Source organism: Lactuca sativa, chromosome 4 (assembly GCF_002870075.4).
Source record: "Lactuca sativa cultivar Salinas chromosome 4, Lsat_Salinas_v11, whole genome shotgun sequence".
NCBI lineage: Eukaryota > Viridiplantae > Streptophyta > Magnoliopsida > Asterales > Asteraceae > Lactuca > Lactuca sativa.
In genome coordinates, this window is record NC_056626.2 from 116,564,602 (window position 1) to 116,579,867 (window position 15,266).

A 15,266-nucleotide genomic window follows, 5' to 3' on the forward strand; every position below is an offset into this window, starting at 1 on the left:
ACTATGATGTTGTAGAAAATCAGCCGGCGTGTGCTCTGGAGGAGAGGATCGGTCGGCATCGGCTGTGACGGAGGCGGACTCGCCGACGCCGGAATCGAAGAAGACAATGTCGCCAAGAATCGTAGAAGACAATGAGGTGGAGGCGGGCTCGCTTGAGGAAGATAGTAGCGACGTCGGGGTGTATTATGTTTTTGAGTTCTAATTTTGACTCTGTATACTTTAACCTTTAATTGGTAAATATTTTCAAAACTACACCAATATGGTAAATATGTTTTTAAAAAACACCATTATGGTAAAAAAAAAACTCTCCACATACCCATCTTTTTCTCTCTCTCTCTCACACACACACCAATACACACACTAAATAAACACACAAAAACACTTGCGGATATAAATAACAATCAATCAAGCAACGAAACTTGCATCTATTTCCTTTATCGTTATCTTTCTTATACATAACCAGATACCATCTTAAGTACAAATTTGATCGAGTACATAAAACAAACTTCTCAAAATTCATTATTTCTTACAAATAAGATCACATACATCATATCAACTTATAATTGATCATTTCTTTTTATTCAAGGCACACACTATAACTTTCATACCAAATAAGATTAAAAAAAATAATAATAAGACAAGTTGCAAGAAATAGCAACATGTGTTACTTTTTATTTTTTTACCCATAACAACGTACTTACTACCTAGATATCTTTATCCATACCAGCAACATACTTATATTTCTTCACACATTAACCCTCACTTCATTTTCTCAATCATGTATATTTCTGTGTTCTCTTTCCATAACCCATTTTCAAGATGCCTTTCATAAAAGAATACTTCACCACTTGCTTTTACAGCCAATGCAGAGGTACTTCGTGTACCATAGTCCTGCATATCACCCAATAATTTTTTCCATGTCAACGCCACGTCAGCACCTTCAAATCTTTGACAAAATGGAACAAAATTAGAAATTTGGGAAAATTGTTACCTTTGGAGATGCTGGATTAACAAATACAGAACTCAACTCATACTCAAAATCTGGACCATAGATCCCTGGAAGCATGCTGATGTCATCTTTTACAGTGTTTCTCATCAGTTTATCAATCAAATCAGTAACTGGAATTTCACCTTCACCATATTCATCCAAAACATCTTTAAATCCATGTTCCAATCTTTGAGCCTGAGTAGAGAATTAGATAGATACAATACATATTAGAAAAAAGAAAACATTAACCTTTATGCAACAACTTTTCTTTTTTAAGGCCACAATATTGTTGCATAAAATAGGAAGCTGTAGTTGCTCACCTTAGGCCATGGAGTGTCTAGACTTGCATTTGATAACACATGGACCCCAGGTGAAACTGAAGTCACATAGCACTTATCTCCTTTCAGCCTATTGGTTACATAAACCATATTCATGGACAAAAGATCAGCAATTATCAAATTGAATCCATTGTATTCATCTGCTTCCATGGCAATTTCTTCTGCAAACTCCATGGCGTTTTTCTTGCTCTATAATCATCAAAATTACCAAAATCATACCAACAGGAAAAAACACAAACAGTTGGTGGGCATGCGATGTAAAGTTAAAAACCAACCTGCAAAAAACGAACTGGGAGATCACCTCTACTCTTTGCAGCAGATATTGAGTTCAATTCACGAACGTTGGTAACAAAAGCCACCTTTCCTTCTCTGCTAGAGGCCAACCATGTTCCGCCGGCTGTCACATCTCTGCCACCCAATATTTTTCCACCTTCCCACCAATTTAGTGGCTCTGTTGGTCTTTACATATATAGCAAAGCAATTAGTCAGAAGTATTCATCTCCGATCATATCATATTATAATAATAAGTAGTTAGCAAGAAAAACTCATCTGCCAAAGTTCAAGTATATTGGAACAAAATTGAATCTGTAAATGGTTGAATTGTTTTGCAAAATGAACAAAAAATGGGGTTGAAATTCAAATTTAACTCACCGTATATGATATTCATCTCGATTGAGCAATAGAAGAAATGGGTAGAGTGGATGAGCTTTCCATAGAAACACTGATATACACATTTTGTCGCTGGGATGAAAACACTAGACTTAAGGGTGATCAGTAAAGACTTTATATAAGGACATGGATCTGGTTTCGCGGTATTCGCAGCTGTCAACCGGCGGCGGAGCCTCTTGGTCAACCAGTTTTAAAGTATCCCGCCTCTTCCAAACGAATATAATACTAACATATAACATTGACTATTGAGTAAATTACACGTCTCCGCATGGGTCTGATGGAGTTTTGGCGTCAATTTAGGTGAAGCAGTCGCATTAGATTAAACATACACGAAAGTTTTTAATACATAGAAGCAAGCGTAATTAGAACCTTTACACAAACATTTTTACATAGCAGACTAAAGACAAACAACAAACATTTTTAGATAGCAAAATAAAGACAAATAACCGGTTGGTGAACGAAAAGAGATTACGAACAGCTGCTTCATTCCACCTTTTTTTTTTTTGTTTTGTTTATATGTTTTGATCTTGGAGAATTTGAAGCATTTCTTCGAACGAACATGGTGATGGTTTTCTCGGTAAGTTGGATGTATTGCTTTAAGTTTTCCTTCATGAGGAGGTCGGAGGAATTGCAGGAAGGATTTGAAAGTGGAGTCGGGATCGCTGTTGAGGTTGTTGATTGTTTGCAATCTCATTCGAAGGTCGGCTGCTAGCTAGCTTGGTTGGTGTGGGTTGTGTTAAGGTTGTCGATCCTCACCTGTTCTTGGTGTAGCATTGTTGTCACGATATATATAGATAGAGTGCATCTTCTTTCTAGCTAGCCTCTTCTTTTTGGATCATCTCATCATAGTTGCGATTCTAGTCTCCATTCTCCTTAATTTAATTTGATTTTGTTGGGTATGTTTTCAGGTGTGGGTTGTTATATAGATATAGTGGGATTTTCTGGGAGAAGGTTGGTGTCATTTATCACAATTACTTTTTGACTTTTTGTAGATGTCCTGTGTGTGAGTAATAGATGGATAAGGACTGTGTTTGTAATCATGATTACGTGCTTTTGTAGTTTTCATGTAGCGACGGCGTCATCTAAATTTAGAGGATGGTGGAAGTCTTCGTGTATGAAGTCTGTATTTCTACAGTTCACATAAAGAATATAAAAAAAAGTTTAATATTTGCGAAAAAGTTTAGAGCTTTATCATGTGAATTTAAAAAAAAAATCAACTCACTTGCAAATGGCTTTTGACTTCATCATTTGTAAGCCCATCGACTTGCATAAGCTCTCTAATCTGCTTAGGAGTTGCAGCTGCAAAAGATTCAAAATTCAGTTAAAATTGCTGAAACTTCAGTTAAAAATTAGGGAAAAAAGATGAAGATTTTTCGAGGGCTAACCTTGTGAACCACCGAGTTGCTGTAAGGCATTGACAAATCGTCTATGCAGCTCTGTTGACCAGCATCTTCTTTGTTTTCTAGATGTTTGTTGAGCATTTGGTGAAGAACAAGGAAGCAATCTGGAATTGGAAATGGTTTTTGTAAGTAAAAGGTTTCCCCTCACTGGATTCTTGATTCCAAGGGTGATAAGAGAGAGCCCTGGAATCGGTGATTCCTCCTTATCTTCCTCCACCACTGTAAACCCACAAATTCCCTTATATGAGATAAATGCTTTTGTGGGATATGGATCGCCGATCATTCCATCATCTTCTTCATCAGTTCTCTGCGATCACACATATTAATAATTCATAATGCTTTCAGTTATTTGCTTATGAAACGGCTTATGGTATACGATCGATCATGTACCCTTTTAATTTACCTTTTTGGTAATTTGATGAATTGATTTTGGTTTCCAAATTTAGGTTTGATTTGTGTTTAGATTTGGATTTGGATTTGGATTGTTCCAAAGCTGAGTGGTGCTCAACCAATTCTTCTTGTCTCCACCGCACTTTTCTTTACTGATGATTTCGAGTTTTGCATCTTCACCACTAGTGTTCTGAAGGGGTATGAATTCTTCAAGTACTGGCTCAGGGTTTGATGATTTCTTCAAAACAATCGTCTCCTCTTTCAATGTAATGATTGCTGAAAGTAGAAAGCAATAGATAAATTGATTTGTACTAGCGTTAATCGTTTCCAAAACAGATTATCAAACAGTTTGTCCGCAGTATCCGAAATTATCCCCTTAACTACTGCAGAACCACACTCCACCATTGGAGCTTCCTGATCGCAACCTTCCATTCGTGATTTCAGCTTCTCCGAACAGACGAAGACGAAGACCTGTTCCCTTAGCTCTCAACCGGAGATGATGAAAGTTAAAGCCTCAGAGGGTCGCCGGAGATCGACCACTTTGTCTCTCCTAGCGATTTGAATGACCACCATCGGAACTTCTCATCGCTTCTGATTTGTTCGTTCCACCAAATCCCTAAACAAATGAAGAAGAAAATGTGCGTTTTTTATGTTGAGAGAGAGAGAGAGGAGGTGGGGCCCAATGAATTATTTATTTTGTTTTTTTTTTTATTTTTTAAAATAGGATTAGGTAAAATTAATTCTAAAAAGAAATAGAAAGGGCATATAAGTCTTTTTATATGGTTAAGGGACTGTTTGTTAAAAGTTTTGAAACCACAGGGATCATCTGTGAGGTTTTTTGAACTTAAGGATTAAACTTGATATTTTCTAAAACCACAGATACCATTTTTGAAGTTTTGTCTTTAATCTTTTATATTTTAATTGGACCAAACCCATCATATAAAAGAAATTGTATGTTTATAGTCCCTTTTATATATATATATATATATATATATATATATATATATATATATATATATATATATATATATATATATAATTTTCAATTTCAATCATTTATATTTTAAATATGAACATACGTTAACAAATTTTATATCGACAAAATTACGTAAATGGTCGATTTTGACAAACTTGTTTTTTTTTATTAAATCGCATCTAAACCATATATTAAATCAAATTTCGTGTCTAAACCATATCGAGATCTATTAAATCGGTTTCGTGTTTTTCTTCAAACCAATCGTTAAACAAAACAATAAATGCAAGGTTAAGTTATTTTAAGAACGCAAAGATTTCGCGTCTAAACCATATCGAGATTTATGAAAAGATTTGACGAACTTGTTTTTTATTAGTATGTATGTGCATATTAATAGACAACTTATATACAAGGCTAAATTAATAATTTGTGAAGTGGTAACAATTTCTAATGTTTAGTGGGTTGGTGGTGAAGCTGACATGACAGGTATTGTATAGGTTCTTGTAGGTGTATGCTTAAAATATCCCTTTTTGAAATGAGTATTGTTATAGGTTCTTATAGGTGTCCATCATGTAAGTACCAAAAAGCACGTTTGGTCTATATTTGCAAAAATTAGCACGGGTCATCTCTCGTTTAATAACAGTTGCAAGATCTGCTTAATAAGGTTTTTATTCGACATAGTACATCACCATGGGGTGCACTAGTAGTGTTCGTCATGAAAAAATAAGGGGACGATATATATGCGCATGGATTAGCAAGAGTCAAAGAAGGTGTAAGATCGGTACAAATTATGGAAGATTAACGTTGTCACTTATTCACTAAGTCGTATGTAAGGAAGGAACCAAGTAAGATTTATTTGATGAGGATTGATGTAACCTTCGGTGTATTGGGTGGACTGAAGAGGAGTCGGAAGAATCCTCGGTAGAGGAGAAGTGGAAAGTTTTTTAGAATTGTTTTCCTAACATATGATGACACGTTTAATGAGGACATGGGTGTATGATAGCCGGGAACATAACGGGTGTGGTGTGACCGGCGGGAGATAGGAAATTGAGACGTTACTCATTTCCGTGGATATTTAAATGCTTGAGCACAACGGAAGGGTTGTGTCAAGTGGGAAGGGAAGCAGACCATTGGTTCTTTCTCTGGATAATTAATCGTTCCCTTAAATTATGACATTGCATGATATGTGTGTTGTATGATTTATTGAAACTATATGATAAAACCTTTTGTTTTTTTAATTGATGGACATATATGTGCAACACGAACTCACTAGGCCCTAGGCTTATCCATTTAGAAACTTTAAATGTGCACAACCCAGGGAACTATTTAACAAGTGGTAGTAAGAAGGCTAGGGAGAATGATTGATCAACAAGACGACAAAGGATTTCCGCAAAGACGTAACACCCGAAGCTCTTCGGTTAAAGACTTTATTTTATTTTATTTTGTTTGCGCTGTAGTTTAGTATGTAAGTAAGTTCCTAATTGATCTTGGGAGATGTTGGAATGATTATTTGTTATATAATCTATATATGAAAATTGGGGTGTTACAATAATATTTGAGATTTGTTTTGAAGAGTCTAGTGGTTTTGGATCGATAACATTTCGTAAGTTTCAATTACATGATTGAGTTATATCAGACCATTTTAATCTTTTTGGTGTGTGAACTTTGGTATGGTTAGTATTTGCTTCAAAAATAATTGTTTCATTTCTAGGACTTGATAAACGTGTTTTTGGTTCAAGTGTAGTTGTCATAGTTTTGTAACAAACACGATAAATTATTGCTAAAGGCTTTGTATCATCTTTAAATTCTAATTTTTTTGTTTCTATAGTTAACACCAAAGTATCTAAAATATTTTTATCAAATAATCTACAGAAAAATTTGGATAACAATTGAAATAAATAGGTCCGTTAGCAATATTTGTTTCTGCCATAGCTAAAATAGAATTTTGAAAATCTTTATGTCTCTTGTCTCTTAAAACAAGGAGAACAGGGGCATCTATTCCAATTCTAAATAGAGGCTTGATAGCAATTTGGACTAAACCGACATGTAAAAATTTATATTTCGTTCTATGCTTTAGAATAGATCGTGATGATAACAAATGTAAATTTTGTTGGTTTTGACCAATAGACAAAGTTTGTTCTGTCATTTTAATAGAATAACCTTAAAAATAATCAAAAGTTCCTATTCTATATATTGTATTAATATTAGTTTTAGGTATTGTCCAATTATTCAAACTTTGTTCTATGTTATTAACGATTTCTTCAATATAATTTATTTTATTATCATCATTATCTTGTTCATTGTTGATATTTTTACCAGGAATATATTTTTTGGATAGTATGCCTGAAAATTTACTCATATTTAATTAATTTTGCTTTAGAATTCTATAAGAAAACTTACTTGTTTTAATAATGGTGAACAGAGGGGAATCGTCCCGACAATGATTGTGGTCCGGCACTACAACTTATGACCTTATCTGCGCGCTTTACGCTAATCCAACCAATCACTGGTCTTGTCTCTGAATCATGCTTATTAAAACTTATAAATTTCTTATAGGATACTAAATCAAAATTAAATAAATTTGAAATAAATATACCATATATAACCACCCCAAAAACTTTCCTTGGCTCTGATACCATTCTATGTGTGTGTACGTTTGCTTTGTAAAAAGAACAAAATTCATGTTTAACTAGAGGGGTTTCACGCGCGTTGCGCGTGGCGGAAGGTGTTCCTTTTGTAAGACAAATAATGAAGCACATTGCTTGAATTAGTTTCCATAGTAAAGTACATTGCTATTCTGTGTAATTCGCCATCAATCAGTCCAAAAGCATGTTTTAAGTCTTCACATCTCTATGTACAATCTTTTGAGAGTGTAGGTAAGTTAACCTATTACAAAGCTGAAAACAAAAATTATTGCAATCAAGCGGGTTGTTAAAGGAACTGCTTATTAAATAAATTAACCAGACGCCATTGCAGAACCGTCATCATGGTGGAAGGTGTTGTTTTTGTCTGAAAGTAAAGTACATTGCACCTTTTCGACTTTGAGTCAGTTTTCTACTATTTGCAGCTGCTCAGAAACTTCTATTGCTACCAACAACCTTAATCAGAGGGATACATTGTACAAACCATACAATGTAAAATCATGAAATCCACTTACCTGATATTCCCAAGAAATGCCTAAAAATGTTCTAATAAGAATATAAGAATTTAGCAAATTCATAGGACTTGTCATATAAGTTGAAAATATCTCTTACAATTATGTTCATATTTGGATTACACTGCTATAATTAGGCTAATTGTTAATAGTATAATGCTCTAAAAGGAATTAAGAATGAAAGTATGATGGGTCCTATGAACATATTAATAGACAACCACTAATAAAGAGATAGAAGGTCAAGGATATAAGGTTTAAAGTAACATATTGCAATAGGAGAATATCAAAGTAGAATGGTGTAATTGGGTAGAGTTTTAAAGTACATTATCTTAATGAGGAAAAAATTAATTGTGTAATGTTTAATTGGGTAATATTTAATAAAATGGAAATGCAATGTTGAAACTTAATATTTGTTTTACCCAAAAAATTTGTGGTGATTTTAGCAAGAAAAGATTGCAGTTGAAACTTATTACCTTAATACGCTTTAAATTTTGTTTCTGTTGCATCCAAATAATTACAGAAGTTAGTTGCTATTTTTGCATAATAAAAAAAAAATCATGTTCATTCTCTTTTTCTGTTCTTCTTGTCTCTATAGATCTATACCTGGTTACATTTTTTTAGTAAAATATTGATATTATTTTTAATACAAAAAGAATGATTAATAAGGACAAACGAAACAACCTAATCTTTTGAAAGTCATTACTATTCATATCACTCTAATAAAACATATGTTGTCAAGTACAAAGTAAATTGACCCTTAAGTAACCACATCTAGGAACTTCTTTAAAAAACACATCTAGGAGCTACTTTTTTAATTATAAAATAAACAAACATCTTTAGAAGAAAATGGTATTTAAAAAACCCACCAACAATATGAACTCCATCTCCCATGACAGATACCCAACCCGCATTGGAAAATTCAATAATACAAACTCAGACAAATTAGATTTTGGAGTCAAAAGATATGAAATTACCAGTGTCGATAACAAAGTGATAACAGACATTGTCTTTCTTAGGATGCTCCATTGTAGTGATCGTGTGCTTTTGCATAGAAATGACCTCAAGTGTTGTTGATACTATGTTTTTCTACAAAATCAATAATCTCGTGCGTTTCCTTTATCCTTGTACCTGTCACACCATTAAACCTCATTATCTACCATTTGATCAATATAGTTACCACATTTCATGGATTTGAAAAAGAAAATATCCATACCAAAAAGCAAGTGACGTCAAAATATATTTTTTTTAATTAGAATTGATATTCATACCCGTGTACTGCTCCACCTTCGCCGCTAGTGGGCAGCGGTGGCTGCATCACCATTGTGGTGGTTATGTCGTGGATGCTTGCTCTCTTCCTTTCTTTTCTCAGTGAACTCTATCGGAGGAAATATTTCTGGGCATGGCTGGCTACTTGTGTTGGTGTCCTTGTGATCATGCAGTTCCTTGATATGCTCCGCCAATCACCTTTTCCGTACAACTTCAATCCCTTCAGAAAATTCCTATGAACATGTCAAAGTCATGGGTCTATAGTTTAAGTGAAGTAGGTAATCACATGACTTGAATAAATCATGATGTAGAAGTTTAAGTTTTAGGTCAAACTATTCCAACTAAATGAATTAAAGTAATGCAATTGAAATTATAATTCATAATTAACTGAAATTAATTATCTGATACCACACTGATGCAATTTCAAGGAAAGACACATTTGACTATGTAAAAGTCAAATTATGTACTCTTTTCTTTTGTTGATACCAATACTATTTGATTAAATGTAAATAGAACTCATGCATGTATCTTTCATAAATCTAATTAATTCAAGTAAAGATTCAAAACCCATGTGAATAACTGAATACTTATCATAAAAGCACAAACGATGCTAGCAAGAACTCAAGAATCAATGAATCCCGAGAGATTCCAAAAAGATTAAAACCAATTAAATACCTGTGCTCTTCTTGTGTCCAGGAAGTCCCTTTCTGATGGGTTTTGGTCATAAGACATCCTATGTGCTCATACAAACCCTAATGCTTGGATCTAGGTTTCTCTATTGTACATGCTTTGAATCCAAGACTATAAACCCTAATTCTAGCATATGGAAATCAATATTAACATATAATTAGGTTTAAGATGTTACCTTGATTGTTATGTAGCAATAACAATCCCAATTCCACCTTGAATTGACTTTGGAATGCTTAGAGTCACAAGTGTCACTCCTCTGATGGCTTACAAACACCAAGTGCAAGTGGAGAAGGTATAAAGAGAGAGGAGAGAGGTAGGAATTCGTCCTTAGGACTTCTTGGGAAGGCTTAGACGAATTCACGAGCCTCAGGGGGTTTATATAGGTGTAAAGATTAGGGTTTTAGTCCTTATCCTTATCTAGTTGCTTGCCCACCAAGCAACCATAAGATAAGTCTTAGAAACCCTTATCCTAGTCGAATTCTAAGGCATTATCTCCTCAAATTCGTTCACCCTATATTTAAGATAATCCTTGCCTTATTTTTTAACTATCATATAATTACAATTCAGCCCCTCTAGTTTAATTAATTACATTTGATCACAAAATTAGTTCTTAATTAATTATTGACCAATATTAATTAAACAAATATGATTTCTCCTTTAATATATTATTCTTATAACATATTAATAAATCATATTATCCTCTCTCTATATATATTTCTCCAATAAAGTTGCTTTGGTGAAGGCAACCCAAAAGGACCATGCACCATCGGGTCAAGTACATACCAAAATAGTTATGGACTTAGACACTAATCCAATAGTCTCCCACTTGGATAAGTCTAACAACTATTCTGTGTATGACATCAGATCCCGATCTGCAATCATAGCTTTCCAAAGCCGCTGTCAACTCTGATCATATCAGATACGCGTGTCCTTAAATAAGGGATCATATATTCCTCCATTCTAGATATCATATGAGATATGATTTCTAATCATTCTCTTTGTACTACTTCTCGATTTCTGATTTATGACGACAGACTAATTGAACAAATCAAATTAGCCCTAGCCCGGCCGAGCATTTACATATGTCATCACTAAACCATCGAGGGGCCCAAAGATATCGCTTTTATCCTACTTTGGATAAAAGGAACGGATAAACTTTGATACAATGCTCGCTTGCACTTACTCACCAAATTACATACAATAATATGTTTTATAACACCAAGTTACTAGTGCGTTTACATATTATCAATGTGCAGCCGATTCGCAAGATACAACTCACACATCTCGGTTTCAAGAATATAAGATGTTATCGTCTCACTAATCACTCAAATCATATTCGTAAGCACTCATGAACGTTGCAGCAAACATTTGCTTATGTCTAATACTTTTCTAGACAATCCACACACCAATTCATGACAGTCTTCATTCATATCTACTTCCAACATATGAACGACTGTGGCCCATTCGAATAATTCGATTATTTTTAATAAACTCAATTATTTTGGAAGTCAAAACATGCAAGGTGAAACACAAGAATAATACTAATCCCATATGGCCTCAAACCTTTGAGTATAAATGAAACTCGTTTTATTAATCACCATACCGATTACTCATTATTTGTCGTTTCGGGTAATCAACTTCTTACTTGATTTATTACACTTGTTCCATGCTCTTAGCATGCACACAATGTTCACCTATGGTTCTTACTTTTGTGAAATAGACAAATTGAACACATTTCCAATCATTCTCATTTTACAACTCCAAATCCATTTTCTTGAGTGTAAGAATATCAAATTCTTGTTACTTATAGAATATACTAGATTCTAACACTTTATGCAACGATCCTTTCGTAATGTCACTGCACCAAAGTCACAAGGACTATTGCCAATGATATTACAAAGTTCTCTAACGGATATTGTTACAAGACAATTCCTTAGATATGATGTCTCTCACTCAAAGCACATTCCTTTGAACATCCTTTTGCATAAAAGTTTCTAATCTAGTCATAGATTTTCAATATTTACTTCCCAATATAGACACGCTTCCATATTTTCCATATGACAACTTATTCTTAATAGAATCTTTTCTATTCATAATAAGGTCGATATGGTCCATTCAATACCATGCTTCCAACTACTCACAAACAACCAATCCTCGTCGAACTTTGGATTGTCCTTTGATAGTTGTTTAATTATTTTTAGTCAAAACCAATTCTAGTCCTTTTTCCCTCTAAATGCACTAGACATTTGGAAAATTTTAGAATGGTCAAACATTAAAGCATTTGCAATCGATCCTCTACCCAAAGCGTATTGGACATGACGCACAATGTTTTATTTGCTATGTTCTCAAAATTCGAATTGTGAAGAGAAATGCCATAATCATAATTGAAATTTTAAGAACTCACTATGTACCTTTGACTAAATTTATTAACATTTCTCAACCTAATCCTTTAGATTTTGAATGAAGCATAATATTCTCTCCCTTAATTATAGCAAAACAACTTTATAACCTTACTACTTTGCAAGGTTTAACTCTTGTTTTCTATAATTAATATTGCCAACTTTGCAATATGTGCCTTAATAATCATACAATCATAACATTTATGCTCCCACTATCATGATGATTATTGTAAAACATAACACTTATGCTCCCACTAGCTTCGACATGTATTCATAAACATCTTAACTTCCAGAAAGACAATACTTATTGAATTTCTTAAGTCCATGTTTCTAATACTTAGTGCTTTGATAATCTTTTATCAAGGCTTCTTGAACTTATACACCTTTGCCTTCGATAGTTTATATGTGTGTCTAAACAATTAAGACTAATTGCCAAACCTCACAATTCAAATTATGGAAAGGGATACCGTAACCATAATCGAATTCGAGAATGCAATTTTACAATCACTATCTTCTTAAAATCTTTCTTAGTGAAAGCATTTCCTCACAATCATTTTCATGAAGGAGGAAATCTTATGACACTTAGATTTTAAACGGTGTATGTGTTCCTATCCATGTGAATTTGTTAAAACCAAAGTTTACGACAAATTCAAACTCATATGGATCGAACTTTCTTAATCTTGATTTCTTGCATTATGGTAGCACAGCTGCCCACCACGTTTTCCAAGTAGTTAAGCAACTCACCTTTTCCTATCAATGTACCTTTCATTGATCAAGGTGCCTTGCCTTTTATACGTTCAAAATGAGAACTCACAGAACTCACATGCATAATTAACTCAATTGGAACAACATAGAAACAAAATAATGTCAACACGATAGGTTGTAAACCTCAACTCGTGTGCTAGTGATGATAGATAAGGTTTATTTGATTTGTTCTTGAAACCTTTCAAGACCATTAAGACTCCTACTGACTCCTTGACATATAAGATTCTTTTGTCAATAAACATTTCTTGACAAACAAATATTCAAGAGTTAGTGTAGCTTTTATCAAAACACTTCATAAATTGGTCCAAGTTGGTCTTTGTCTTATTCAAGACATCACAACTTTCCACATTTGATGAATGTTATAAACCTTTAATACTTTTCACTCATTGTCACAATCTTAACTTTAAGACTTGTTATTGGAACGAAGTATGATAGACTTCTTGATTTAACCATTTCTTCAATCCTTGATTCCTCTTCTTAAACATACAATTATACTAAGACTCACTTAGAGGATCAATTGAGATATGGTTCTTAATCATTAAGACCTATCATAAAGCATAAAAGCTACTCTCCCTTCTTCTTAGAATGGAGAAACTTTTATCTTTCTGCCTTCTTGATTCTTCTTATTCGTTTTGCTATTGATTTAAACATTTTTAATCAATTCCTAATTACACTTAATCTTGTAAGTATAATCATATTTACTAAACCTTTAGTAAATTATGACGAATATCTTTGTTACTCTTATGGTGAAATTGATCAATACACAACTTTGTGTACTCGATCTCCTAGTCCTTCACCTGACACTTTGTCAACGAATTAGTCTAATTTCCAAATATGAATTTCTCATTCATCATGCAACCAAGTTGCGTGATTCCAAATTTCTGTCCAATTGAAATTTGGGCGATGAGAAACTCTCCCTTATTTGGTAAATTCTTGACATTTCCATAAATAACATAACTAAGAATCATATCCATTCGTTGTAGAAATATGCAAACATCAATTTTCATAATGATTTCATTGTAAGGAAATTAACAAATAAATAAATAAATAAGTCAAACAAAAATTTATTTTATTTACAAAAGCAGCGGAAAAATTTGTCCTTACAATGCAAAATCCATTGAAAACTATGTAAAAAGAAAATTTCTAACAACTCTATCATAACTATCTAAGCTCAAAATCTAATCTTCAAGTCCATGCGATCGAGATCCATCTCTTGTGATTAGATTCATCTTGCTCTCTTATCAAGCTTCCTTTCTTTTCACCGATCCTACAAACACACTCAAATGCAATCTCATCACATCATGTATTAAGAATCAATGAATAGGAACTTAATGGAGTTAGAGAGTGGATTCTTACCTAAAGTAGAGCCATACGTTCTGACTCTCCCATCTCTTAGATCTCTTAGGTAATTAGGGCAACTTCGTCTCCAATGCCCCTTCTTTTGGCAATAAAAGCAAATTGACTCTTTTGGAACAACACATGGAACTACTTCAGACATCGCCTTTCTCTTATGATCAAGCTTTTCGATCATTGCATGTCTTTCATTGCCATTGTCTATATCCATAAAGGTCTTGAAGGCAGATTCACCAATCAACTTTGCTTTTCTATTGCGCCAAACCATTGCTGATTCAGCAACAATAAGCATGTAGGTGAGATCTATAAGGGCCACGTCGTGGTTCGTCATATAGTACTCTCTTACGAACTCACTATATGAATTGGGAAGTGATTGAAGAACCCAATCAACAGCCATCTCTTCACTAACAACGGATCCCATCATTCTTAACCTATCAATGTGTGACTTCATTCCTAGGACGTGTGCACACACCGACTTTCCTTCTTTATGTTTACTTGCCAAAAGGGCTTGAGTGATATTAAACCTTTCAATTTTACGATCTTGTGGGTTAGGGAGAACAATAGGAGGAGGAGGAAGTGAAGCATGATTTCTTGTTCCTCGATCGAATCGTGGAATATCATCTTCATGTGGAATGCTTGTTCCACGGGATTTGGGAAGACCATAGTTGTCGAACTTTGACATCTACAAAACGGGAGAAAACGAAATTCAAGTTAGTTGATTGATTGAGTCCTTGGTAAATTACCCAATTGAAATTCCAAGGCTAGGACCCAACACAATACGCTACAACCTAGAAAAGGGATGCCGTAATCTAGTTGCAGAATATTTGAAGGTAAGTGAATGACGATTCACTAATTTTCACCATGAAAAAACGAAAAATAAA

At 33.9% G+C, this 15,266-nt stretch overlaps 2 protein-coding genes and 1 long non-coding RNA gene across 3 annotated transcripts; 1 reads left to right on the plus strand and 2 right to left on the minus strand.

The window, feature by feature from the left end:
• Positions 1-325: 325 nt before the first annotated feature.
• On the plus strand, positions 326-636 carry LOC128133277 (uncharacterized). Its single transcript, XR_008231682.1, has 2 exons — positions 326-439; positions 477-636. It is a non-coding gene; the product is annotated as an uncharacterized LOC128133277 (long non-coding RNA).
• Positions 497-2,208, minus strand: LOC111899669 (uncharacterized). The gene is made up of 5 exons (XM_023895525.2): positions 1,978-2,208; positions 1,602-1,785; positions 1,309-1,515; positions 992-1,183; positions 497-891 (listed from the first exon to the last, which is right to left on the minus strand). Exons 1-5 carry the CDS (start codon positions 2,058-2,060, stop codon positions 760-762), a joined length of 798 nt encoding a protein of 265 aa, XP_023751293.1. The 5' UTR covers positions 2,061-2,208; the 3' UTR covers positions 497-759.
• Positions 2,209-2,321: 113 nt separating this feature from the next.
• LOC111899670 (myb family transcription factor EFM-like) lies at positions 2,322-4,413 on the minus strand. The gene is made up of 4 exons (XM_042901132.2): positions 3,799-4,413; positions 3,381-3,702; positions 3,218-3,294; positions 2,322-3,124 (listed from the first exon to the last, which is right to left on the minus strand). Exons 2-4 carry the CDS (start codon positions 3,676-3,678, stop codon positions 3,074-3,076), a joined length of 426 nt encoding a protein of 141 aa, XP_042757066.1. The 5' UTR covers positions 3,679-3,702; positions 3,799-4,413; the 3' UTR covers positions 2,322-3,073.
• Positions 4,414-15,266: the final 10,853 nt, after the last annotated feature.